At 50.4% G+C, this 27,273-nt stretch overlaps 3 protein-coding genes and 1 long non-coding RNA gene across 7 annotated transcripts; 2 read left to right on the forward strand and 2 right to left on the reverse strand.

Annotated features, from left to right (window-relative positions):
• The first annotated feature begins 1,532 nt into the window (after positions 1–1,532).
• On the forward strand, positions 1,533–6,615 carry desmb (desmin b). The gene is made up of 9 exons (XM_029513944.1): positions 1,533–2,156; positions 3,550–3,610; positions 3,742–3,837; positions 4,120–4,281; positions 4,360–4,485; positions 4,560–4,780; positions 4,879–4,922; positions 5,033–5,121; positions 5,689–6,615. Exons 1-9 carry the CDS (start codon positions 1,594–1,596, stop codon positions 5,728–5,730), a joined length of 1,404 nt encoding a protein of 467 aa, XP_029369804.1. The 5' UTR covers positions 1,533–1,593; the 3' UTR covers positions 5,731–6,615.
• Positions 2,748–4,852, reverse strand: LOC115050883 (uncharacterized). 2 transcript variants are annotated; one of them, XR_003841241.1, is made up of 3 exons: positions 3,961–4,852; positions 3,729–3,876; positions 2,748–3,647 (listed from the first exon to the last, which is right to left on the reverse strand). It is a non-coding gene; the product is annotated as an uncharacterized LOC115050883 (long non-coding RNA). The 2 variants fall into 2 exon arrangements; XR_003841239.1 differs by having other exon boundaries at positions 2,748–3,651.
• Positions 5,574–14,403, reverse strand: tmem198ab (transmembrane protein 198ab). 3 transcript variants are annotated; one of them, XR_003841237.1, is made up of 6 exons: positions 14,173–14,403; positions 8,765–8,994; positions 8,102–8,683; positions 7,816–8,015; positions 5,895–7,730; positions 5,574–5,760 (listed from the first exon to the last, which is right to left on the reverse strand). XR_003841237.1 is itself a non-coding variant. In XM_029513973.1 (5 exons), the coding sequence occupies exons 2-5, from the start codon at positions 8,901–8,903 to the stop codon at positions 7,578–7,580; spliced, it is 1,074 nt and encodes a 357-aa protein (XP_029369833.1). In that variant the 5' UTR covers positions 8,904–8,994; positions 14,173–14,403; the 3' UTR covers positions 5,787–7,577. The 3 variants fall into 3 exon arrangements, 1 of the variants encoding a protein (XP_029369833.1); XR_003841238.1 differs by lacking the exon at positions 14,173–14,403 and adding an exon at positions 11,538–12,462; XM_029513973.1 differs by lacking the exon at positions 5,574–5,760 and having other exon boundaries at positions 5,787–7,730.
• A 6,025-nt stretch (positions 14,404–20,428) lies between these two features.
• LOC115050726 (protein Shroom2-like) lies at positions 20,429–26,744 on the forward strand. The gene is given in 10 exon segments (XM_029513739.1): positions 20,429–20,538; positions 20,719–20,736; positions 21,001–21,120; positions 21,245–23,483; positions 23,553–23,608; positions 24,464–25,052; positions 25,291–25,766; positions 25,863–26,037; positions 26,112–26,384; positions 26,472–26,744. Coding segments are annotated over 10 exon segments (4,314 nt in total). The 5' UTR covers positions 20,429–20,443.
• Positions 26,745–27,273: the final 529 nt, after the last annotated feature.

Raw genomic sequence — 27,273 nt, forward strand, 5'->3', positions numbered from 1 at the left:
GAAAAACAGATTTGTGATAGTCAGCTCCTTTTATCAGGAAGACTAAAAACTGGACACGTTAATGATAGAAACATATTTGGACTGAATCCTCCTTTGTGGGACCACAAATAGCCGTCCACATTCAGAGATTAATAAATCATTAAAGGAATCAAAGATTTGGTTTTATTTTGGTTTCTATGTGTGGAACTGTCATTTCTCACTGTATCACCACAGGAACCGGCCTTATATAGTCCTAAAGACTGAGGGAGGAGGAGGACGAAGCAGAAGACAGAGGTGGGAGGAAGGAGGACGACAGCCAGGAAACCATTAAGAGATGTTTGCTTCAGCTGTCAGCTCACATCGTCTCCTCAGCTCTTGAGGAAGCCCAGGGGGGAAACGCACAACACGGACAACACACACACACTCTTCAGGATAAAGACTATTATTAGACATGAGAGCAACAGGCAGCAGTGGGAGTTTTGGACATACTGGAGTTTTAATGGTTTCATGGCAGCACTGACCTAAGCCATGCCACAACTCTTCACATTGAAGCGTCTGAGGGACTATTTATTTCAGTGGAAGGTTGTTTCCTTGTGAATAATAGATGGAGAACCACAAATGTAATTCAAATGAATTACAAAGCTGCAGTTTAAAGGACATTGAATGCAACACAATGTGAAAGTAATGAGATTAAATTCCTAATCTGGTGAAATGTGCAGTAAATCATTGGAAGGAGCAGCAGCTCTTTCCCCTCGTTAACGCTGGTTGTCCCATTTAAGTCCAGTGGCAGAGGAAGCCCCTCCCCCAGATGATGTCATCATCAATGGCTCATGTTGTTTGGGAATCTGGGATTTCTCTGGCTGTGTGTGTCTGCAGGCTGAACCACTCAGAATGGGATAGTTTTCCTTTTTAAGGAAGGTTAGACAGTAGTCCCCCCCCCCCCCCCCAGGGTACTGTCATTAACAACCTGCATCACCTCACCATGTGAGGACGACGCAGAGTTTGGAACGCCACCGTCCTCATCCTCACATTGTTATGTCATGAGATCACAAAGGCAGGAGAGGAAGGTTTTCTAATGAAGATGTTCGTCGTCACTTCCCAGATCAAAGGCCGCGTTCAACACATTTTATTAAAGCTGCATGTTTTAAAGTCTCTGTAAAAAGAACCAAAAACTGTCCCCGCTCCCCTTCTTCGTTGTGACATCATAAAGTCACAGCGGTCCTGACGGTCTGAGACCTTTTTCCACTTTCACTGTATTAATATGGAACCCCAGACCTTTGAGGCCGAACTGCAGGCTGCTGGATTTGTCATGATTACATCCAGAAGTTTTCTCATTTGATTTGAGGTAGAAAGGACAAAAGTTTAAAGAAAAGAAGGCAGATGGAAATGAGAAGAGGAAGGAAGGAAGGAAGGAGACCAAAGGAGAGGAAATAAGAGAGAAAGGAAGCGAGAGGTGACAGAAAGAGAGGCCTGAGGGATTCAAGGAGGGCAGTTCGCAGGGAGGAGGAGGTAGAAAGCCCGGGAGGGGGGAACTACAAATAGCCATGGGCAGGAGACTCTTCTTCAGTGCTCCTCTCTGCTGCAGCCCTCACCAGGCTCTCTGTGTCCTCCAACATGGCGTCCTACAGCTCCTCCTACCGCCGCACCTTTGGCCACGGTGCCTACGCCTCGCCCTCCCTCAACCGCTCCCTGCTGGGCCACAGCGGCGGCGTTGGCAGCTCGGGTCACGTCACCTCCAGAGTCTATGAGGTGACCCGGACCAAGGCGGTGCCAGCTTATCGGGTCTCCTCCAGCTACTATGGCGCTCCGCTGGCGGCGTCCAGGGCCTCAGTGTCACGCTCCTATGCCGGCATGGGCGAGACCCTGGACTTCAGCCTGGCCGATGCCCTGAACCAGGAGTTCCTGACCACACGGACCAATGAGAAGGCCGAGCTGCAGCACCTGAATGACCGCTTCGCCAGCTACATCGAGAAGGTCCGCTTCCTGGAGCAGCAGAACCAGGCGCTGGCGGTGGAGGTGGAGCGTCTGCGTGGGCGTGAGCCAACGCGCATCGCCGACCTGTACGAGGAGGAGATGAGTGAGCTGAGGAGGCAGGTGGAGATCCTGACCAATCAGAGGTCACGCATAGAAGTGGAGCGGGAGAACCTGGCTGACGACCTGGACAAGCTCAAACTCAGGTGGGTGGGGCCAGATAACAGTATGAACACAGCTGTTTTCCACCACGTGAAGGTGTGTGTGTGTGTGTGTGTGTGTGTGTGTGTCTGTGTTATCGTGAACCGTGTGTGTGTGTGTGCTGTTTGTTGTGGTTATGCCAAGTGTTGTGTGTGTGTGTCTGTGTTATCGTGAACCGTGTGTGTGTGTGTGTGTGTGTGTGTCTGTGTTATCGTGAACCGTGTGTGTGTGTGTGCTGTTTGTTGTGGTTATGCCAAGTGTTGTGTGTGTGTGTCTGTGTTATCGTGAACCGTGTGTGTGCTGTTTGTTGTGGTTATGCCAAGTGTTGTGTGTGTGTGTCTGTGTTATCGTGAACCGTGTGTGTGTGTGTGTGTGCTGTTTGTTGTGGTTATGCCAAGTGTTGTGTGTGTGTGTGTGTGTGTGTGTGTGTCTCTCAGTGGACACACTGATATCTGCTGATGACTGACACGAAGCAGCTCGAACACAAACGTTGGCTGGTGCCTGATGTGGGGGCGGGGCCTGAGGCAGTAAAAATAATCCTGACTGAGGAGGAGATGAAGATGGAGGATGACTCACCGACCGGCTCTGAGGGATCGAGAACAGATGGAGTTTTAAAAAGCACGATAATGATGATAAATTCAGTTCAGCTTCAGGTTCCAACAGAAAAACAGAAAACAAGTCGGTAATTTAACGTATTAAATGTAAAGAACATATTTCTGCATTATGATGAAATCTTTTTTAATCTTATTCTTTCATTGTGTTGCTTTCAGTGTCTGTCCTTTAAACTGTGCTGCTCATTTATAGAAATTTGAATAACTTTGAGTTAAAGCATAAAAATATGTTATTGTTTGGTTTCAGACAAAACATAAATCTTTAAAGACTTAGATTTGTAATCGATTAGTTTTCTATTATTCACATAAAAATAATTATTACAACGTTGCTCTGACATCAGTGCTACAGCTGTTTATCCTGTGTGTGTGTGTGAGAGAAGGCACGAGTCTGACCAAAGTTAGTCGTCACACACACGTTGTGTTTACAGCGTCCTCTTCTATAAAAGGAGAGGAAACAGTTGAGACGTATCTGAGATGATCTGCGTTCTCTCTTCTTCTGTGGTTTACATCTGCAGTGTCACTTTTACAGATGCACCCCTGCTGTTAAATTGAAGATAAAATATTCAGGGATCCTCCGCCTCACTCAGGCTGAATTAAATCAGGCCGGTTTGAGCCTCCAGGATTCAGGAATATCGATCTGAACCGTTTTAATGCGGTTAATGATGGCTTATTACTGAGCAGTCCCACACTCTGCCCTGCAGAAGAGCCTCAATAAAATACAGAAGGAAAAACGTTGTGGTTTTTCTCAGATTTACCTGGTGATCTAAAATCTCTTGTTCTCCTTCAGACTCCAGGAGGAGATTCTCCAGAAGGAGGAAGCAGAAAACAACCTTGCTGCTTTCAGGGCGGTGAGTGCTGGACGTCACTCCACCTCAGAAATCTAATCTGGCTGATCAGGAAACGGTCAAAGTCACGCTGAGTGCGGTCAACAGCACACAGGTGTAACAGACATGTTGACTGATTTACCGTCTCCCTGCAGGACGTGGACGCCGCCACTCTGGCTCGTCTGGACCTGGAGAGACGCATTGAGACGCTGCAGGAGGAGATCGCCTTCCTGAAGAAGATCCACGAGGAGGTTCTCTCTTTTTCTGTCACGATTCAGCAGATATCAGACCTAAAAGACAGAAGAAGCCTTTTCAGCTCACCTGAACAGAGAATCCAGTTAGACGTCAAATGATTCCACGTGTTTCCTGTTCACCTCTTTGCTGCTACATCTGTTAGCATGTGTGTTTCTGTGCGTTTGTTACATCCGGTCCTGGCAGCAGGCCGAAGCTGAGCGGCGGCTTGTAGGCTCAGTGTGTCAACACATTTAAAGGGACTGTCAGTTTTCACTGAGACCTCCCTCCTCCTCCTGCAGGAGATCCGTGAGCTGCAGACCCAGATGCAGGAGACCCAGGTCCAGATCCAGATGGACATGTCCAAGCCAGACCTGACGGCAGCACTGAGAGACATCAGAGCGCAGTACGAAGGCATCGCCGCCAAGAACATCGCCGAGGCCGAGGAGTGGTACAAGTCAAAGGTGAGCGAGAGCTCAGGTGAGTCAGGGGGCAGCGATGCTGGCTGTTTGACCTCTGACCTTTGAGCCTTGCCCCTGCAGGTGTCTGACCTGAACCAGGCGGTGAGTAAGAACAACGAGGCGCTGAAGCAGGCCAGGCAGGAGACCATGGAGTTCAGGCACCAGATCCAGGCCTACACCTGCGAGATCGACTCCCTGAAAGGGACCGTACGTCTCTCTCACACACACACACACACACACACACACACCAGCGTCACACTTCCTGTCTTTAACAAACCCAGAACGAGTCCCTGATGAGGCAGATGCGGGACATGGAGGACCGCCATGGACGCGAAGCCGGCGGTTTCCAGGACACCATCGCCCGGCTGGAGGCGGAGATCGCCAACATGAAGGATGAGATGGCGCGCCACCTCCGCGAATACCAGGACCTGCTCAATGTCAAGATGGCGCTGGATGTGGAGATCGCCACCTACAGGAAACTGCTGGAAGGAGAGGAGAGCAGGTGATTTACATTTAGTTACAAAAGACATTTTCATCGATTTAATGCTGAAAACAAGCAGAAACTTCAGCTCTCTCTCCTCCGTGTCTCTGGGCCTGCAGGATCACCTTGCCTGTGCAGAGCTTCTCCAGCCTGAGCTTCAGAGGTACGGCACACACACACCACCAGACATTTCAGTTCAGAATACATTTCATCACCAGAATCTGAACCAGATTCTGGGCCAGAATCATGATCTGATGTTTTCTGTTTCAACAGAAACCAGCCCTGAACATCAGCAACGAGCCTCTGAGATGCATTCGAAGAAAACTGTCCTCATCAAGACCATCGAGACCCGCGACGGAGAGGTGAACACACACACACACACACTGTTAGGATTCCAGCTCTGATCAACAATCAGAGGGCCAGCGATCTGTTTTTTTTTCTGCTGTCTGAAGCTCGTTAAAGTGGAAGCTAAATGAACAATTTCTGATGGTTTTAAAGCACTTGTGACCTTTGACCTCGACTGAAACAGATTCACAACACATGCAATGACAAGTTAGCCTAACGCACAGCATTCTGAGAAGACATGCTGCGACAGGCTGGAGCTGCTGGATCCGTGCAGACCTGCAGCTCCGACTGATCCACGTGTGGCGGCACGCCAGTTTTATCCGTTTTACTACATTTGTTCTGGATTTAACTTTATGAAACAACAGAATCAGACGTCTGAGAAAAGGAGTCACTAACCTGCCGATCGGACAACAGAACTTAAATGTTTCGTGAAAGACTAACATCTGCAGCGTTTCTGAGCGTCATTAGAAAAATAAACCTCACCTTCTAAAACATCTGACCTCTGACCTCTGCAGCCTCATGCTCAGACGTGGTGCGTTCAAGTGTAGCTCTGTGCCTCTGACCGCCGCACCTCTGTCCTCCAGGTTGTCAGCGAGTCGACGCAGCACCAGCAGGACGTCATGTAATCACCGACAGAAGAAGAAAGAGTGCCGTCCCTGCCAGAGATGGACAGATGAAGAAGAGAAAACAAAAAAAATGCACCAATAAAACTAAGCAAAGAAAAAATGACTTTACAAACTTGATGACTGTTCTTGTTTGAAGAGACTGTTGGGGTCAGTCCTGTTCTCACCTCCTTTGTTCAGTTGCGTCCCAAAATAAGAATTTTAGATTTTTCGCTGCTGCAAAAGGTTTCTAAAGAACATTTTCTTCACCTCAAAAGTTTGGTCCAATCAGGAGCTTCTGGAGAACGAGCTGGACTGTATGTGCCTGTTTGTCCTGATCGCAGAGGAAGATGGAGACGAAAGGCGTCTGGAGATGAAGACAGATGGAGGGAGAGGTTATACAAGGTAGAAAGAAAGAGGGAGGGGAGGAGGGGCCTGTTGATGGTTTTCAGATAATATTCCCAATAAAAGTGGAGTGACCGACGGCTGCGTGTGGTTGTTGACAGACGACTCGGACACGGAGCTGCTGCACAGGCCTGAATGAACACATGCTTTAATGATCAGTCAGAGTTCATCAGGTACCAGCCCACAGTGAGGACATTGCACTTTTCTTCACAGAAATAAATCAGCAAATAAATACATCCCACAGGAAAAGAGGAAGTGAAAATAACAAATGTTAGTAAGTGCTGTGTTTTATCTACAAGTTCCACATCGATGAAAGTGTTAAGAGGGGCAGAGGGGGGAATGGAAGGCTGCGATCATGCATCTTGAAAATAAAAACATTTGTCCTTTAAAAAGGAAAGGAAGATATCATGTTAACATTTTCACATGAAGAAAATCAAAGCAGGAGGCGGGAGGAGTTTGGCACTCCAACGCTCTGCCCTCACTGGAAATCGCATCAGGTCGGGCCTGAAGGTGGTTCGCAGACTGAATGAATCCTGGGAACGGTCTCCCAGGAGGCGGGGGGGGGGGGGGTCCGTGTAAGGGAGCCTTGGAAAAGGGACAGTTCTTCATATGCTGGCTCTGAAGACGTTAAGGGGCCTTGTTAGGGAACGTCCTTATTGTCATACAATAAAAACTTTATTGAAAACACTAATCTTTAAATTTCCTAAAATGTGCTGGCTTCTTTTATGGCACAGAGCAGGAAGAAGGTGCTGTCCCTCCAAAATAAAAGCCGTAAATGGGACCGGTGTGTTCAGGTGTCAGCGTAAACATCCTCCTCATATATCCAGGCGTCTGTGAGGACAAGCAGCCTGCTTGTTGCAGCTGTGTGGCCGCTGCCCCCCCCCCCCCCCCCCCCCCCCCCCAAAAGAAAATCCTTCTGAATACAAAAACAAGCTGCTGAGTTGATGGTAGATCTGCCAGTAACGTTGGGTGGTACAGACCACGGAGGAGCAAGGCACCCGTTGAAACAGGCCCCCAGAATCTGAATCCAGCACCAAGGGTGACCCAGTTTAGTCCAGATGGCACAGAAAGCAGGTGAAGGATCTTCAGGTCCTCCCGCAGAACAGCTCGGAGCTAAAACCCGGCAGCAGCAGAGACGCCTGTGTTTGAACCTGAGGCTCCGATCCCTGATCCAGATCAGATGGTGGCATACAGGTCTGAGCTGGGACAGCGCCGGGTCCACGTCCGAGGCTGCGGCGTGCATGCATGCATTTGTGCATTTGAATCTAGTGGAGAGTGAAAAGAGGTCAACAGCCTCCGATCCAGCAGGTTTCTTCATCTAAAATTCAATCAGTAAAGGGTTATATGTTTGCATTGCATTTTGGGTAAATCCAGCCCGACACATAACTGAACCCTCTTAGAGGTGGGGGCTGGACCCAGACTGTGGTCTGACTCCCTCCAGACCGGGGAGTGAGTGCAGAGTCCTGTTAGGCCCGAAGTGAAGGTCCTGCTGCTCCAGTGAGGGGCGCCGTGGGGCCGCAGTCATAGCCAACGTCCACCACAGCATGGGGTCCTCCAACAAGCCGCCCCGGGAAGGGCTGCCCCTGAACCTGCCGGTCCCGGAAACTCTGGATGTAGCTCTACGGGAGAAAAACAGGAGTTTGTCTTTAAGCCTAAAAACACAAACCACATCTACGCCATGATGACGTCATTCAGGCTGCCCACCGGTGAGAGGACGTCCGTGTCGTAGCGGCGGATGGGGTTGGGTTTGCGGCGGTAGGCGGGCTCTGGGTGGAGCTGCTTGGCCTGGTGATGGTGGGAGCTGGAGCCGTGCTGCTGCTTCTTCTTCTTCTTGTTGCGGTATCGGTCATCCCGCTGACGGATCCGCATCACCTGCATCCTCCTCTGCTGCCGGCTGATGATCACTGTGGAAGACAGGGGGGGGGTGAGGAGGTGACCTGGATATTTAGAGCCGTGATAGAAAACTGGGAGGATCCTTCTTCATCCTCACCCTTGGTATGGGAGTATCCCTCAGCCGTCACCTTCCACTGGACCATGACGCCCAGCAGGGTGAGGGCGGGCCACACCCCCAGCACCACCCACGTCAGCCAGCACACAGGCTTCCCGGGCGCAGCTTTCATCCGCTCGTACATGTACAGCACCAGGGCGAAGAGCTCCACGAAGTAATCCAGAGCCACGGTGATCACGGCCGCACCGAACACCGCCGTGGACAGCGTGGTAAAGAGACGCTGCCACTGCAGCGTGAGCACGGCGAACAGCATGCCCAGGCCAAGCAGCACGCCAAGGGGCACCCAGACAGAGCGCGGCGGGCTGTCGGAAAGCTCCTCCATCCCAACCAGGGTGGCCACGGCCACCAGCAGGCCCAGCAGCAGGCCCACCATGAAGAGGCCCACGCTGCGAACCAGCATGGTGACGAGGCCGCAGAGCGTGCCGATGCCCAGGCCGATGCCCACCGAGGCCTCCACGCTCAGCTGGGTGTCCAGAACGCGCTCCTTATAGCAGAGCATGAAGATGACGACGGAGCCGAACATCAGGCCCGTCAGGAACATCACCGCTTTGAAGCAGCGATAACCTGAAAGACGAGGAACAAACGTGACCTCACCGGGGTGGAGGGGCTCGACGAGCAAGCCAAGTGCTCAGCTGTCCGACTCACCAAAGAAGCAGTAGATGATGCCGAAGAGGCAGCACATGGAGCAGACCACCGAGGGAACCACCTTATAACGCCCGCCAGAGTCATGGCAGCCGTCCAGCCGCTCGGGGCTCAGCTCCTGGTCCTGCAGGGGGGTCGTCATGGCGATCAGGAGGAGGCAGGACGAAGGAAGCAGGAAGGAGAGGTGATCAGCTGGGGAGGCTACGGAGCGCTGCCCAGCCACATGGGTTCACCTGTACGGAGAGCAGAGAGGGACAAAAAGGTTCAGACCGTTCTGTCCTCGGGATAAACATGAATCAGAGAATTAAACCAAAGGAAACCAAAGCTTTAAAGGAAAACCAACAATCCCCCTCTCTCGCACACACACCCAGTGTGGCGTCCCTGATGGCGGACACGGAGGATAATAATAGCTCAGAGAGCGGCGGGGGTTTGGTTGGGAGGATGAGGCTGATCGGAGCCTCCCGTTTGAGGGTGAACACGGCGCCGACCCGATGAACTGGAGTCCTTCATGCTGATCCTTCGTCTCCAGCTTCAGGAGGATGATTTCTCACTATCACAAATAAAATAATTGATCTTACCCAGCATGCCCAGAACTCATCTCCTGCTGCCTTCCCCCTCGTATCCTCCCTCCTCAGCTTTCATCAGTCACTTCCCTAATTATTTTTTTCTCAGCTCTCAGGCCAACAAAGAGGAGGATGCTCCCCCCACCGGGGTAAGTTCAGTCCAGCTAAAGGAGGTTTCTGGGTCAGAGCTTCTTATGTAACTCCTGTCTGCCTCCTCTGCTCTCTCCTCTGTTGTTTCCTACATTCTTCCTAACCTCGTCTCCTCATCTAGACCTGTTTACTGGGCCAGTCTCATCTGAAGAAGTGAATCTATTTCCCTCTTTCTCAGCAGCGGAAAGTCCTCGACCTGGGAGGGTGAAGTGAGCGTCGGAGCTGCAGCCCATCAACACGTCGTCCACCTCACTGTCCCACAGGAGGGCTGAGGGCCAGAGTCAGCCCAGTGGCCCCTGACCTCACCCCCACAAAGAGACCAGGATGGAGGCATTCAGGTTAGGTGTGTGTGCGTCTGTGGAAAAAGCTGATGTACACACACTTCAGCCACATGTTCATCCACATTTTCATCCAAACATGTCACATTAATAATCATCTTTCTGTGGAGGATTAGCAGGTCGTTGCCAAGTGACCCCTGTGTGTGTGTGTGTGTGTGTGTGTGTGTGAGCATTAAGCCGTCGGCTGCAGATCAACATGTGCTGTTTCTCTGTTTGCAGACGGCTCATCGTCTGTGAAAATAAACAGAGCATGCAAACGACAGGGGAGTTTCTTCTTCTCCTCTTTAAATCAGTAGCAGCAACATTCCCCTCCTCCTGCCCCGCTTCCCGTCTGTTGCCATGACAACGGGGGATGCTGACAGACAGCCGGTCCAAGGCTCAGCCAATTGAACAGCAGTTTAAACCCCCATAGCAACAGGAGGAGAGCCAATCAGTGGCCCCGTCTGTTGCCTCTGAATGTCTTCATATATGTGTGTGTGTGTGTGTGTGTGTGTGTTTATAACGCACACACCATCAGCAGCAGCAGGCTTTGGATTAATACTTAATTATCCTTCAGTCATATAAAAGTGACTAATCTGATAAACAGAACAAACACAGTCCATCTGAATAATATAACAAATGTAATTATTATTATTATTAAATGATGAAAGTGGAAGGTGGCTGCAGACCATCAGAGGTTGATCCTGTTTCTGTTTCTGTTCAGAGTGACAGGACTACAGGAAGTCCAGGAGAGGCGGGTCTCTGGTCTGGATCAGGTCGGCAGGTGAGCAGCCATTTTCTCTGTGACATCATCAGCTTTTTCACGAGTAACCAAAAGGCACACGAGCATCAGGTCGGACTTTAAAGACCTGCAGGAAGCTCTGGAAGTCGAGGTGAGAGACGTAACTCGCTTCATGCATCTTAATGAGACTCGACCCAGGCAGAGGAATGAAAGAGGCTTTTTCAGCCGGGGCGGACTCCTGAGTGAACAGAAGGGCTCTGAAGGTTTCATCACATCAGCTCATGTCACACACTCCGTTTACTGATGATGAAAACACAAAGTGCTTGGATGAGTTGCATGTGTATTTTCATCATTGTTGCCAGCTATGATGCCATGTGGACTGAAGGATTGATTTTAAACATTCATCCTGAAAATCAATTTAAAAAGATGTTAAAGACTAAAATGTCAAAAGAAAAAAGCCTGTGGCCTTCTCCACTGTGACGGGTTGCGCAACAGCCCCATAATGCATTACTCACACTTCCCAAACTGGCAACAACTCCCACGACACACAACATGAGAAACAGACACACAAACCTCCCTGTGCTCAGAAACAGGTGCACCATGGGAAAAAAAATCTGCTCCCACTCATTAAACGGTCCAGATCACGTTAATGAGATCCATCACATCAGTAATTATTCATCCGTTATATGAACAAACACTTAGTCCAGGAGGAGGAAATCCTGTCCTCTGATTGGCTGAAGGAGGACACTCAGTTTCTGAACCCAGACCAAGCATCTCTGTGGACTGAGACTTTTCATACTTTCACTGGATAATACAGAACCTGGACCTGATTTAGAATCAAAGACCACGTGGAGGTCTCCCTGCAGCACGTGTGGACAATCAGAAACAAACAAAAATAAAAATAAAACTTTTTCTTGGGTTGACTTTGATCAAATGGGTCATCTCAGCATTGTTAGAACAAAAGCCCCCCAGATCTGCTGGATCGAACAGACTCCATCACTGACCTGAGAAACCTGCCGGTCCGACGGAGGCTGAATCGTGTTCGGCCCATTCCCTCCTGAATGTGGCGACAGGCTGCAGGATGTGATGCTCACATGTCTCACATGAATCGGAGGAAACGGGCTGCCAGGAATCAGAGCGAGCTTCCAGCGTCCCACTGAGCCGAGGAGAGCGTGTCACCGCTTCACATGTTTACATGCTGCCAGGAGGGAGGGGGGGGCCTGCTGTCGTCAATCGTCCTGCCGATAACCTGGCACGCCAGCCGCCGTCCCCTCTGCACACCCCGATCAATGAGGAAATGTGACTGCGGGGCGGCTCATCGTGGCATCTGTGTGTGTTCACGTGTCTGACTCTGGCTGCGTTCTTTGACCCGCTTTCGTCAGTTTCTGGTGGACTGAAATAGGATGTGGAGGCTCGTGACGGATGCTGCGCTGTCAGCAGTCTGTCAGAGTGAAAACAGTCGGAGATGGACAAAGGTCTCAGTGTGGTCTTCCTCCTCCTCCATCAGCAGATTCTCACGCCGTGTCAGAAGTGGAGCAGCCCATTCAGCTCTCAGCCTTACATAAGCATTTGAGGAGGTGTGAGCGCCGGCGGTCGTGTTGAATCCTCGCAGCGTCGTGCCGGAGACGACGAAGGCTGCATCTGTTCCTGAGCATGAGTCAGTCAGAGCCGAGGAGACGGGAGCCAAGAGAACGATAGCTGGTGTCTGAACGCGTCCCTCCTCGCTTTGGTAGAAACTGAAGCTGGGGGGCGACCTGCTCTGGACTCTCTCCTGTCTGGCCGGGTCAGGGTCTGCGGTTTGGCTGCGTGTTTGTGTTTTCTGAGGCTTCTCTCGTTCTCTGGTGACACGAACATTCACAGTTAAAGCACAAAGATAGTTGATATTCCTGAGGGCATTCACTGTGGCTGGAAGGATCCGGCAGAAAACAGGAGACGCCTGAAACATGCCGCTGCAGGTCTGATGGCATCTGAGAGGAACCTGCTGCTCAGCCTCTTTCATGGCTTGGCACCATAGTCGATGTGAAAGAGATCATTATCTTTGACTTGTTGCATTTTTTGTGTTCATGGTGGAGCTGATGAGTAATAATCTCTTTATTTAATGCCGACTGGCTGATTTCACGAGCAGTCTGCGAGTAAAGTGATTTGATTATGTGTTTGAGTCACTTTAGAGCTCAGAATGAATAATTCAGAGCTTAATCCTGAAATGATCGTCCCACCACAGATCACACAGACCCAACGCTGTAACACGAACCAACGCGCCTCCAGGATTTATCATCATGACAGAAAAATCACTTCCAATATGGACGAGTGATTCATTTATTCACTGCATGTTAGAAACGAATGAACAGCCTCCTGTTGACGTGTGGCTCATTAAAAAAGAGCAGACAGACGATCGATGTCTGCAATGAACTCAACTCATCACACACCAACACACGTGCAGAAATTACCCAGGATCCTCTCTGTTTGCCTCACAGCAGGAGTCGATAGCGCTGACGGGTCTGTGAGTGCCATGTGACCTTTGACCTTTCTGGAGGTCACATTTAAAATGGCTGTCTGTCATTTATGAGGTATAAATAAAAATACAGTGAAAAGCAAGCGGACGGCAGCTCAGTCCGCCTCCCTGCACCTGTAGAACGTGAGCGAGCCTTCAACATCGTTCCTCTGTGCTGATGTTCTTGTCCCTCTGATGCAGACGGAACAAAAAAGGCTGCCGTACCACGTCTTATCAGATCACACTGAAGCTGCTGCAGACAGAAGATCGGCTCTCCACATCAGGCCCAGACAGAGGGGAGGAATGTAAGCAGCAGCTGTGACGGTGCTGATAAGCTCGGGGTCTGCAGGGTTTCTACCACATCCAGCCTCATTCCCCTCTCCTGCTCCACCTGGCCTACGTCTCCCAGAAAGCCTGACAATAAGGTGGAGGCAAACGTCATGTTCACATGCTGCGTTGAGTTTCACAATTCAAGCACACGCTGCCTCCAGAATGGCTCTCAGCGTTGTAATTTCCATGCAAGGTGAAGTGGATGAAAGTGTGACAGCTGCTGCTTGACTCAAAGCAACAAAATGAACATCGTCTGCAATAAAAACATTTCATTTTGAAGCAAATCCTTTTTCAGAACACTTTGGAGAAATCTCAGAAAGATCAGTGTTTTTTCCTCTAATAAAATAAAGATGAAGGTCCTTATCACAAGTTTCTAACCACAAAGTGAAACAGTCCAAAGCTAGAGTTCATCCAGGATCCTTCAGGGAGTCTAGTCCAGAGAACCTGATGATTTTAATCTCCACAACGACATGAAGCCAGTTCGAAGCTGGATTATGAAATAAGAATATTCACCTTGCTTCATTTTAGGACACTTCAGGGCCCGCTGGGAGAAATCAAACTCCAACTCCGGGAGAGACTTCACAGGCAGTGTGTGTGATGAACACACCATCCGTTCATCCGTTCACCAATAATCCGTTCATCCGTTCACAGCTGACCGGCTCCAGCCTCCGTCAGCCGGCGGACCTCGGTGTAAACCGGGCTGTGGTCCGTGAAGCTCCGGAGGAACCGATGCTTTAACGCTGTTTTACAGCAGGTGTGTGTGCGTGTGCGTGTGAGAGACAAAAGGCACGCACCGTGCGCGTTAACGGGACACTCACCGTCATCCCGGCAGGTTGGTGCGTTCACATGACGGCCCCGGACTGGCTGTCCTCCGGTCGGTGCGGAGCTCCGTCCGCGGCGGTCAGTCCTCCATGGGGGCGGGCACACGAACCGGGCCAAACCGATACAATACCGGTCCGGTCCGGATGGATGGATGGATGATGGAGGAGGAGACGGAGCCTCCTTCACGGACTCCGGGAACAAAAAGTGACGAGTCCGGACTCGTCCGAACCGAAGTGTGCATCTCTGCCTGCAGCAGCGCCCCCTGCAGACCGGAACCGGTACTGACCCGTTCACTGGCTGAATGTATGATTCATCAGTCCGATATGGTGAATTTAGTCTTTGAAAAAGGCTTGAAAAAAATCATTTTGTTGCTTTGCTCGATTTTCACTTTTTATTTTATTTCATTCGTTCATTTATTTTTATCTCAATTCAATAAAAAGTAAAAGTTCCGGGTTTTAATCTGCGACGAGATTTTACGTTGAGCTCATGAAGGCAACCCGCGCCGTTTTAGCTGCTCACCGCCGCCAGGGGGCGCGATGACATCATCAGTGACGTCCTCCACCGTGAACCGGTTCGGAGGAGGACGTTTTTAAAGGTACATGTTTGCAGAAATGGGCTCTGCAGACTTTCTGTCCTGAGGCTGGACTCGTTCAGCTCTCTGGATGGACCTGAGGTGGAGCTGCTGCTTCAGGGAGCAGCACCCTGGGGGGGCTCCACCCTGGGGGCCTCCACCCTGGGGGGCTCCACCCTGGGGGCCTCCACCCTGGGGGCCTCCACCCTGGGGGCCTCCACCCTGGGGGCCTCCACCCTGGGCCTCCACAGAGCACAGAGAGCCTCTGGTCATCACCAAGGTGACACAAAGGTTGTGTGGTGTGTCACTTTAAAAAGCTGAACTTTAACCTCACAGCTCTGGTTAGAATACAAACTTAACTGCGGCCGTTCTCATTGAATCAATGGGAAACCTTCCACACACAGCCAGCAGTCCTTTCCACCTCAGGTTACCGGGCTTCGTTTTCATCAGGGAGCTCGGGTTGCCCTCCACTGCAGGATGAAATGACACCTCTGCTGTGTTTCCTGGTGCTCACTTTGTGTTTCAGGACTGGATTGCCCCACCTGGTGACAAAGTTTGGATGCTGATTCTACAAACCCATCACCCTCAGTAACTGATCACAAATGGTCCATACAGCTTCACAGGATTTTATCAGTCAGATTTCTGCTGGGTTCGGGTTAGAGAACACGCTGTGTGCTCAGGTGGAGGATGGCAGTCTGCAGGCCCGGGAAGAGGTCCCACAGGACCCTGGTCCTGCACCGGCACAGACCCCATTTCTGCTCATCCTTCTCAACTTCACTTGAATCAAAGAGGCATAAAATTGTCAGAATTAGTTGGAAAGAAGAAGCATCGTTGTGTTTCCAGAATCTCTTATCGTGGGGGCTGCGCTGAGGCAGACCCGGCCCGACAGCCTCACACATGGGCCTCTCGCTGCTCATTTGCCCCCAGGGGTAAAACAAAAGCGGGTATTGTGGAGGCAGTCTGGCTCCAGCCAACACTGTTATTTCAGAGCTCAGATAATGACTCATAAATGAGACGGGAGAGTCTCCCTCTGCCCGCCAAAACACAGAGCCAGCAGACCTCACCCACACCGGCATCGCTCCGTCGCGACCTTTAGTCCAGCTGGGCCCTCAGGTCGGGACGCAGCAGAGAGCAGGAGAAACGTTCAACAGGCTTCGTTTTTTCTGCCTGAATTTAAACCCCCAAGCACAGCTGATCATTTGGTGACGTCCTACATCGTTTTTCCAACAGAAATCTGGTTTCCTGCCTCTGCTAGATGAGAATTTGCTGCTTTAATGAAACTCTTTACATTTTAGGGTTTGGCTTTTAGTCGTATTATTGAGCTATTAACATTCAAAGCACAACCTGATTGTGTTGACAGAGACTGTCACAGTTGGAGCTGTGTGTCCACAGACTGAGAGGAAACATGTGACAAGTCAAATAAAACCAGAAAATCCACATTTGAGCTGCTGGAGCTGCTGGACTGTTGAAGAAATTACTTAAAAGATAGATTCATCTCTGAAATCGTTTCATCTTCAGTCCCTCTGTAAATATTTCCTAAAAAGTTTATGGTCTCAGTCAAGTTTCAAATCTTCAAAACTGAGTTTTTAACGGAGTGGAGCCGAGGAGAATGACTGATTTATTTATTTTTTACTTCGTTTAATCATTAGCAGAGTCAGTGCTTCATTTTAACTCGAGAGTCTGTAAACTGGAGAACAGAAAATTAGGTGGAATGAAATGAAAATAAAATTCCCGTTGTCTTCATAATGCCCATGTAGCTGTCAGAATCACATACTCATCTGCTCACTGGGAAATGGCAACAGAGACTTAGAGCCTGAATCCAATTACTAGTTGGAAAGCCACGGGTTCAGGCTCAGCTTTGCAGCCAGGCCGAGTCAACAGGAAGAAAAGGTGACTCCACGGTTGTGTCTCAACAACCAGCTTGATCCCAGCAAGCACACGATCTGAGGCGAGTTTACAGAGTGAGCGCCAGGCGCGAGTTGAGAGGGGAGCTTTAAAAAGTGGCTGTGAGGGGTCGCTCGGCCGTGCTCAGCGCTGCCTGAGTCCAGGCCTCCTCCCCCGTCAGCAGGACGAGTGGTACGGTCCATGTTGCCTAGGTGAGTTGACACTACTTAGTGGGATAGGCCGTATCAGCAGAGCCCATTGTTTTCAGGGGCTTTGGCTACTCCTGTCTGCTTCCCTTCCCTCTCCGGACATGTTTACTCTTTAGAAGATAAAGACAAGTCCTGCTGCTCCCAGGTATTTCCTCTTCTTCTGTCTTTCTCTGTCCGCCTCCTTTTTATTTCTTCTGATTCAATCATGAGAAATGGGATTAGAGCAACAGGCGCTGAGGGAGAGATAGCAGGATGTGTTTGCTCTGTCCTGATGGCACATAAAGGTTGAAGGACAGTGACGCGGTTTTTTAGAGGATCAGCTGAAAATGTGGCAGAAAAATCATCTTGAGGGGAATTCACTTCAGCTTGATTTAAAATCATGAGGATTTAGCAACAGATGTCAACATCAGTGCAGGTAAACTGTGTGACTGACTCGATTGTTGCGCTGTGTGAATTTATGAGGCAGTTTGTGTGTTTGTCAAATCATTATTACACTAATGATCTTTAGCTTGTTGACCCTCACACACAGTGTTCATGCGTTTGAAGCTTTTTCACATGTTGTTGCTTGATTGCATGACGCTCAGCAGTTCAACACTTGTTTTGATTTTACGAAAATAACCAGAGTTCTCTGTTGAATTAACCTCACAAATATAATACATAAATCCAGATTCAGCTGCAGAGGGAATGCTGTTGTGTTAAATGTGTGTGGGCCTGATGGTCGGTCCAGATGTTCCAGCTGATGTTCCTCCTCTGTCCTTCTCTTCGTCCATTCTTTCTTGTTGCCAGTTTGGACGGTGACACACACGCACACTTGAGCGATAAGCCCAGCTGTGATGATGTTGGCACTTTCTATTGTGTGACAGTGTTTGGGGCTCAGGGTGGCGAGCTCAGCCACATAGGCCGTTTGCCCTCCAGTGCCCACAACCTGTGTCACCACTGAGCGATGGACAGAATGGTTAGCTGCTGGTGCCAGTTTCTGCATACAGACTGAACATTTCTCTGCGGACTGTTTGTTCTCCTTAAACTAAACAATCAGCTCTGCTAAAGGTTTTCGTTGGTGTTTGTGGTTTACAGTGTTTTATGTAGAAAATAAGAGTCATATCATTAGCCAAAGTGGAGTGTAGAGACTTGGAGGTGTTTTTTTTAGAAAAGATATAAAAATAGTCACCTTATCAATGATTTGAAATTTGCTCTGTGACAATGTTGGATTAAAAACTCTGTTTGTTTTATCAGCCATGTGGATCACAGTTGAATCCAATGAGCTGGTCCAAAGACCTAAAGATAAAACTGTTGGCCTGAACCGCTCAGCATGGGTCATGTCTGGTGTTCAGATCCATAATTAACAGGCTTTTTGGGCTGGTTTTGGGTCCAGAGCCTGAGTGGAGGAGTCATTCCACAGTGAAGGAGCCATTTGGTATCTGTCTCCCTCCTCCTCCCCGTCAGGCTGACATTGGCTGGTATCTCGCAAAACAGACACGAGGCCAAACATTCCTGTCCTTTCCTGACAAGGACACTGAAGTAGACCTACAACAGGAAAACCGGGGTGTCATAAATCCTGAAACACACAGAGGCTCGGGTCTAAAGCAGCGCACTTCTTCTCCCACAGTTGGTCTCTAATGGATCTCTTCAGCAGTCTTAGGATTGAAGGACGTGTTGCTGTGATAGACTCTTTTTTGGTGTGTTGTGGTCTCCTGGTCCAGCCAGTCCAAACACTAGATTGCAGCTAGGACGCGGGACAATAACTCCTCCCCTTCGTTCAAATCCCCCTTTGTAATCCTCTGAGGAAATCTCCTCCGCAGCACAAGGTGGAGTGTGTTTGTATGTGGGGGGGGGGCTGCTGCTCTTCAGTCATGGAGCTGCCAGATTCCACAGCGCTCGTATCTGTCAGACTTGTGGGAGTTGTGGTGTCAAAGTGCATCTTTTTTTCTCTGCTGAAGTGTTTTTGAAGGAGCTGGCTGTGGAGAAGTGAAGTGAAGGTGATAGACTACACACACACACACACACACACACAAAGACAAACATTTTCAGATAGTTGCCATGTTTTGTTGTGGCAACATTTCATCAAGAGTCAGTTACACTTCATTTTGCAAACTGACAGTTGCACACAGAGCTGATAGCTTGTATATCAGCTTGTTCTATTTTATCTTATTCTATTGTGTTATATTTCTATTGCGGTTTTGAGATTGTCCTATTTATCCATTTTTCTAAATGTGCCATTGTACAGAGAAACGTGCTTCTTTACTGTACATATGACAGTAAACACTTTGAATCTTCAATCTTGCACTAAATCCCGAATTCCCATGTCAACAAATGTCGATGAAAACATCCTGATTTGTACTGAAATCAGTTTGTGTTTGAAGATTGTTGCATTGTACAAACTAATTTTCAGTGTCACTCGGCTGATGAATCGGTGAACCACGCTCTTCTGCTGATTTCAACACGGGCTGAATCAGCGGGTCTTCTCCTCCACCTCCAATGCACTTGCAGGGAATCGGGTCAGCTGTGGCTCAGTTTCATGTTTTCCTGGGAGTGAACGGTGGTGTCCCCTCTCTGGTGGAATATCTGTGACACACCAGCTGTATTTCCTGACAATAGGCCCTTGATGCTTTAGAAAAAGGGGCATTTGCATTTCCATTGTGCGGGGGCTTGTTTGGAGGCAACACAACTCCCACTTTGTCGTATCGAAGGGACGGAGGGCGGTTTACGTTACAGTCTGGGACATTTGGACTTAAACTGTCCACTTTGATTGTCCATTGGCTCCTCCTTAAAGCTAATGAAGGACACATTTTACAATTTGTCTGTGTTTTTCCCTCCATGCAGTGCTGAGGAAATTACCAGCCCATAAACCCCCCCATGGGGGCCGTAAAAGCTCCGGCTACCTGTGTGAGCCACTGTGAGATCAGCAAGTTGTCTTCGAAAAGAAAGGATGAGCTTTCTGCTCGGATGCAGCTTCATCCTAAATGTCCAGATCGGGTTGTCTCTCCACGTCCAGAACACGGCCTCAGTCAGACAGATGCTGCGCTCTGTATTCCTGGACAGCCGCTGGGAGATGTCCTTTTTGAACCAAGGGCACGGCAGGGAGGGAAAATACCTCCCCACATTCCTCCTCTGCAGGAATGCAGCGTCTCCATCGTGGCCTGTCTGGGTTAAAGTTTCATTTGGCCGAGAGGTTTCCCCTGGTCTGACATTTGAACTCTGGGGGAACAGACTCCCCACATTTCAAAGCTTTTAAAATCAGCTTTGAAAAGAGTCCAAACATACAATTAATCTCAGCCAGGTTGGTTCCTTTTTTGTCTGATCGCTAACCAAAACAGTTGGAAGTGAAGGAAGTTGTGTTGGGAGCGATTGAGGTTTCCTTCCATCCTCCGTTTAGTTTTTCTAAAAGCTAAGCTGTCTGTGACAGAAATGTCTCCTCCTCCTGTTGGCAACACTCTTCACATTTAAAGCCAATGTGGAGTTTTTTCACATTTCAGGTTTGAGAGAGAGAACCAGCAGATATAATACCGGTCTCAAACTCACCTTCTGCCTCCCTCAGAAAAGAAAGTTTGACGCTCTTCTGCTTATCCTTTTGCCTCCTCTCCCTCGCTGCCCGTCAGGCTTAAAATGGTTGATGTTGTGTCGCCACGCACAATGCCGTCAGAAAGCGAAGTGCACGTGGCGAGGAGCTTTCTCACCAAGATTTTGCGAAGCTCCATGAGGTACCGTGAGTCAGCCACGCCTCGCTGTGTTTGCTAGTTTTGTCTCCTTAGCAAATATTCTTTAGCTGTGTGATGTTCGGCCACCTCCTGTTGATAGTTAGTTTTGTGTCTGGTTTTTTTATATTGTGCAAAGGCTTTTTAAAGATGTGTGATTGTTTTCCTTCTCAACATGCTCCCCAGGAGGAACCGCTTCAAAGGGTATGTACCAGTTAGGCAGAACATGAGAAATGCAGCGATGATGAATTTTTGTCTCAAAGGCCCGATTTTTTTTTTTTTGTCTGAATTGTGGACAAACAAGCTACTAAAGTGAACAAGAATCTTCCCAATCTCTGTGAGCTAATGTACAACACAAAACGCTGCACTCTGACTTCTCATGGGAGAGTTTGTGCGACAGTAAAGAAGCTGAAACGTCAAACACTCTTATGATCGTGTAAAGTGTTTTGTTTGCCCGCTGCCCTGCAGGAAGAATGATCCAGGCTCACGGCCCCATTCCTGGCACTCCTCCAAGCTGACAGAAGACTCACAGCCTGCTGGGACAGAAGCCACTCCAGCACCAGTGTGGCAATCAAAACATGAAGCAAGGTGAGCTGTCTGATGCCTCCTTCATCTTCTTTCTCCACCAACAGATCTTAAAAACGAGAAGGAGCTGGAATTATGAGATGTGGCATACTAAGAAATTTAAAATGTCACATTTTTCTGGCCCCAGGAACAAAGAGTCCAACCAAGGGGATCAGAACACTCAGCTAACCAGCCAGTTCAGCTCAGTGAAAAACATGGAGAGACTGGACCGTCCCTCTCATCCATACCAGCCACGTTGTCTTTCTCCAACCGGGTACATCAGCAGCGCTGAGCCGGGGTTCAGCTCTTTCTCCAACGGCTCCGGTGATGACCAGGGCCCATCTGGCAGGAAGGGCACCGGCACTGAAAACATTTTCTTCAAGGGCCTTCAGAGTGGCGGGCCTCAACAGGCTGAGCGGCCCAGGTACCTCCACACAGCGCCAGGGAACGGAGGCTGGGAGGGGTCTCGGGCCGAGGAGCAGCCTGCCAGTCGGGTTTCAATGGCTGGAAGACCCAGCGGTGGCCCGGTGTGGCAGGTACCAGAGAAGAAGAAGTCCCAGTCTCCTCCTCCTCCTCCTCCTCCTCCACTACGCAGTGACAGTTTTGCTGCGACGAAGGTGTTTCCTTACTCTGAAAGGCCCAGGAGATCAGGTGGGAAGCCAACTGAGAATAAAGACCAGAGTGGGCCGAGGACTCATCAGGAGAAACCCTCCGAGGCCAGCCGTAACTTCAACCCCCCGCCTGCAAAAGACTTCCTCCATCCCAACACGGCAGCTGACCACAACCACAACCAGCTGCAGCCCAACAAACTCTTCTCATTATCTAGCATCGATGTCAGACAGTCCCAGTACGCACAAGTTCCCACCCACCAGAGGCAGTACAGTGACGAGAGCCCCCTCTACCTGCAGACCAGATCAGCTCCGCCCACCGAGACCCAGAGAATAGGAAACTACTGTCGTAGCCTCCAAGATCTGCCCGCAAACGTCTTCAGCCGCAAGCACGTGCGGCACTCCACAGCCTCCATGACAAGTTCTGCTGCAAACCCAAACGTGGAGGTCGGAGGGCACAGCAGATATTACGGCATGGCAAACAAGCGTTTGGTTCAGACCGCTGAGCTCAGGCAGGTAAAAGCAGACAGCCGGAGGGGGGAAACAGACAAACCACACTGGGTGAGCAGCAACGATCCATGTTTCCCGTCGTCTTTAAAGTCAAACACGAAGGCCAAGTATTCCCTACCTCAGCCCCAGATGCCTTACAGTGAGAATAAGAACGGCCATTCCCATTCTGGGAGTAGTCTACATTATGAACTGTCTCAACACTGTGTTCGAAGCCGCAGCCCAGTGGAGGCTGCCAAGAGAGGTGACGGACACAGCAATGATGCAAAAAGACACTTTTCAACTCTTCAGAGTTATGATCATAAGGTCAGTCTTTCAAGGCAGCAAGACCCATGGGTGCCTCAAGAAGACCAGCGAATATCCCCCCAGAAAACCCCCCTTCTCCACTCCCTGGCCCAGGAGAGCAGGAGTCTGGCTGAGAGACAACCCGCAGCAACCATCATGTCCATCCAGGACGCTGGGGACACCGTGGCCAGCGGCGGGAAAGCCAGCAGACGAAGTGACCGCTATGCCACGACACTCCGCAAAGAAATCCAGCAGAAACGAGCTCAGCTGCAGAAGAGCCGCAGCGCCGCCACCCTGACCTGTGATGCAGAAGACGAGGAGGTCGAGGACTGGAGATCCACAGAGACTTCAACCACTTCCAGTGTCTCCTTCTCCAGCACCTACAAGGCCCACCTGAAGGAGGCCCAGGCCAGGGTCCTCCAGGCCACCTCCTTCCAAAGACGAGACCTGGAGCCCCTGGGACCGGAGGCACCGGCAGCGAAAACCTCCAACGCTCGTATCAGAGGACGTAAACGCTTCCCTCTGGCAAAGAGGACGCACTCCTTCTCTGAGCCTGATAAAATAGACAAGGTTGGAGTGGAAGGAGAGACTCAGAGCGGGTCCTTCGGCGAGAGGAGGAAGTTCTTTGAAGCCAAACCGGCATTTTCCAGACCAACGCTGAAGGCAAGTCAAGATCCAAACCAGAACGTGGAGCTTGCTGAGACAGTCACACTCAAACAGAAGACTCCCTGTGATAAGCCAGAGGAGGATCAGCCATCTGCAGACGACCACCACCTCAGCCCCGGACATAAATACACCTCACTGGAGCAGCAGAGGCTCGGGACCTTTGCCGAGTACCAGGCCACATGGAGCAAGCAGAAGAAGTCCTCCGAGGTCAAGACGCAGGGGCGGTATCACTCTGCAGAGAATATCTTGGATGCAGAGGAGAAGACTGTTTGCATCCATGAGAGATCCAGGTCTTCCCCCTCTGCAGACTTCTACACACAGGTGGGTTTACATTCCCGAGTCAGTCATATGATTTCCCTTCCACATCTAACTTTGGCTTTTATTTTGCAGAATATTGCTTCATCATGGAGGGATCCTCAAGCCCAGCAGAGCAGTTACACCACCAGGTGAGATACTCTGAGATCCAGACGGCTCAAACACAGAGCTGCTCGCACTGAAAATGCTTGTTCAAAGTTTCATGTAAATGTGGAATGTGCTGCAGCGGTGAGATTTCAGTTTCCAGGGCTGAAAGACGGCGTTCATTTTCTGTCAAACTAGATCCAACTGCGTCTCCTGTTCATGTTGAAGGGATTCACAGTGTGTGTGCAGTCTGGCGGGAGAAGAATGCATCAGTTTATTCTGAAGCTGCTTTAGGCAAAGACACTTATCTGTTACCTGCCTGCTCATTTTTTGGGTCCAAAGGTGAATTTAATCTTCGGCATTTTCTCCTTTGTGAGTTTGTGGTGTTCCACAGGGAAAGACAAAACACCCTTCAGGAAAAATGATATTCTTCACTGCACGTTTTAATGGGGGGTGTTCAACAAGATGAACAGCCAAAGTTTTGCTTTACAAAACCCTGCATTTAAATATGTGAAGACTCTGAAAGTCTCTTTATTTTCTGACTATGACTATTTTATTTTCTCAATCTGAATATAACAAAACGATTTATTAAAATGCATTTATCGAGCACATTTTCAGTAACAGAACAAGGGAAGTGCCAACGGACAAACAGCTGGATGTTGTGGAAGTGGTCTGTGATGAAGGGGTGAGCTGTAAAACAAACAAAACCTTAAATTTCATGTCAGTCTGAAAAAGACAAATGTGGAGAACTGCAAAACACAAATAAACAGACTCACAAATGAGAAAGTGCAATTGTTTGTCAGCTGCTCCCTTCACAGACGGAAGGAGAGACACAATCCCTGTGTGGAAATAAAAAGTCCTAAAGTTCTCAGGTACTGATTTGTCTTTATTTTGACCTCTAGGGGGAAGTCCGAGAACGGGCAGCGACACCAGCCTGACCACGGCCCACAGGAGGGAGCAGTCCCAGGCCTCTCTGACCACAGGACCAAACCAGGCTCTGCCAGCCCCTCCCACACCACACTCCCTTCTGGCCCTGATTCTGGCTCCCAGCATCCGCAAACCAAAGTCCTGCTGCCGCCGCCCAGGCCCCACTTAGGCCCAGAAACCACATCCTCCACCCAGGAATTCCTCGCTGGCGCCCCGGCCGACCAACCAGCGCTCCAGCCTCTGTCCGGATCCAGCTCCGACATCCAGCGCCATGCTGCTGCCCAGGGCTCTTCTGCAGGCTCCGCCCCCACCAGCTCCCCTCACCTCAGCAGGACAGTTGGCCCAGATGTGAGTGAAGCAGACGTAGAGAGTGAGCAGCCACCTCCACCTTCCTCCTCTTCGCCACCGCTCTGTCCCTGGATGGCAGCTCTGCCTCTTCCCTCAGCGGATCGAGTGCGGTCTCCCTCGCCACAGTTTGCTCCTCTAAGACTGACCGACAAGCCCCCGGCAGCGTCCGTGCAAGATGACTCATCGCTCAGGTAAGAAGCTTAGTGGAGACCTCAGGTCTCCTCGCCGCCTCTCGTTATGTAAAGCTCCATCTCCTGACAAACATGAAAAGAGATTTGTCAGGTGTCCGCAGACAGGCGGGCTCGTTCCCTCTACAGCATGAGACCAACAAACTGGAGACTGTAATTTAGTTCAAGCCACAAGGCTGGTGTGACCTTTGGTTCCTGCTGTGTACGATCCGTCCTTTAATTAGAGTGGACTGACTGAGATGTGCTTCATGTTCAGAGAGAATGAGCTCACAGAAGTGATGGACGTGAAGAGTCCGGTGAGGAAAGTCCCCGTGAGGATCGTCCACGCTGAGAGCAGCTCAGAACGGGAGGGACGGGCTTACCTGCCGCAGAGCAGCGACACCTGCAGCATCTTGGAGCCGCCGCCTCACATCCCCTGCCTGGGGGCCGCAGGGCGCCCGACATCGTCCCTGTTCAGCGCCTACACCCGCCGGACGGAGCCGACACCGGCCAAGGAGGCGCTCAGCTCCGCAGGGGCTCGGCCCTCAGAGGAGGACGCCAAGAGAGAGGAGCTGGCCAGGGACATCATGGGTAAGGACAAGTCCCTGGTGGACATCCTCGACCAGAGCGGCAGGAAGACCACCATGGACCTCATGGAGGGACTCTTCCCCTCAGAGGAGCAGATCCTGGAGGGAGCCCACCAGAGGAGGAGGTTCTCCTCCAGCTCCAGGCTGCCCTCCTCATCCCCCAGGAGCACAGACAGGTGAGAGATCAGCCTGCCCTCTGGTGACCAAAGCTGTCATTACAGTCAGGCTGTCCAAAGCTTGCTACAAGATGAATGAATCTGTCGTCCTGTCAGGAGGGAGGACGAGGACGTCCCCGTGTCCGCCGCTGCCTCCCTGGTCCCCAGCTCCTCCTACTACAACACGTCAGCCCCTAAAGCCGAGCTGCTCATCAAGATGAAGGACATGCAGGGGCAGCTGGAGGAGCAGGACTCTGAGGACGAGCTGGACGTGGACCTGGCCAGTAAAAAGGTAAACACACCTGGAATGTTTTCTTACCTCTGTAGACCAGCCCATCATCAGTTTGTCTTCCTCATCTCCTTCAGCAAGAGCTGATCTCCAGCCTGGCCAGGAAGCTGGAGGTGCTGCGGGAGGCGCGGCAAAGTCTGCAGGAGGACGTGGAGGACAACGAGACGCTGGGCCGGGAGGTGGAGGCCACGGTGCAGCACCTCTGTCAGCCCAACCAGCTCGACAAGTTCCGCATGTTCGTGGGCGACCTGGACAAAGTGGTGAGCCTGCTGCTGTCGCTGTCGGGGCGGCTCGCCCGGGTGGAGAACGCCCTCAACAGCCTGGAGGACGAAGCCCCGCCAGAGGAGAAAGTAATGCCCCCCGCCCCCCTTCCTCCTGATCAGGTGAGTACAGATGACCTTCATCCTCCTTAACTGCTCGTATCTGTTCTCCATCAGCGCACCCTGATGGAAAAACGCAAGCTGCTGATGCGGCAACACGAGGACGCCAAAGAGCTGAAGGACAACCTGGACCGGCGGGAGCGGCTGGTCTCCGGGATCATGGAGGTCCACCTGGACCCGGAGAGCCTGGACGACTACAGACACTTTGTCAAGATGAAGTCCGCCCTCATCATCGAGCAGCGCAAACTGGAGGACAAGATCAAGCTGGGCGAGGAGCAGCTGAAGTGTCTGCTGGACAGTCTGCCGCTGGAGCAGAGGCCGCTGCTCTGACCCGCGGCTGTTCATGTCCCACTTCCTGTCCGACACGATGCTGTTCCTCACCGTTGTCTCCCACAGAGGGCATTCTGGTGTTGGTCCTTCTGACAGGATCAGCTGGATCTCAAAACCCCCAAAAGGACACAGACGTCTCATTTCCTTTAACCATCCTTTGATCATGGAATTTTTTGGAAAGCTCCCGAACATTCAGCAGAAAACGAGGACACTCACCGTCTTTGAGTTTTGAGTGTTTGAATGTGACCGTGACTTGAAATCTTGTGACCATCAGGAGTTTAGATGGTGTTTTAGCTCACAGGAAGTGACTCAGAGCTTTGAACAAATAGATTTATTCATCTCTTCAGGTTTTGTTTTTCGTGCTGACGTTTCTTCATGAACGATCGTGTTTTTAAGATCCTTATTTCTATTAATTTATTGTAGCCTTTTTGAAGACGTGTGTGCAGGGAGGTAAAGTAATTTAATTTCTCTTCGAGCTCGTTGACTCACAACAGACGACGACGCTGGCGTGTTCCAGCTCCAGGGTCGC

Source organism: Echeneis naucrates, chromosome 2, assembly GCF_900963305.1.
Source record: "Echeneis naucrates chromosome 2, fEcheNa1.1, whole genome shotgun sequence".
NCBI classification, from domain to species: Eukaryota; Metazoa; Chordata; class Actinopteri; order Carangiformes; family Echeneidae; genus Echeneis; species Echeneis naucrates.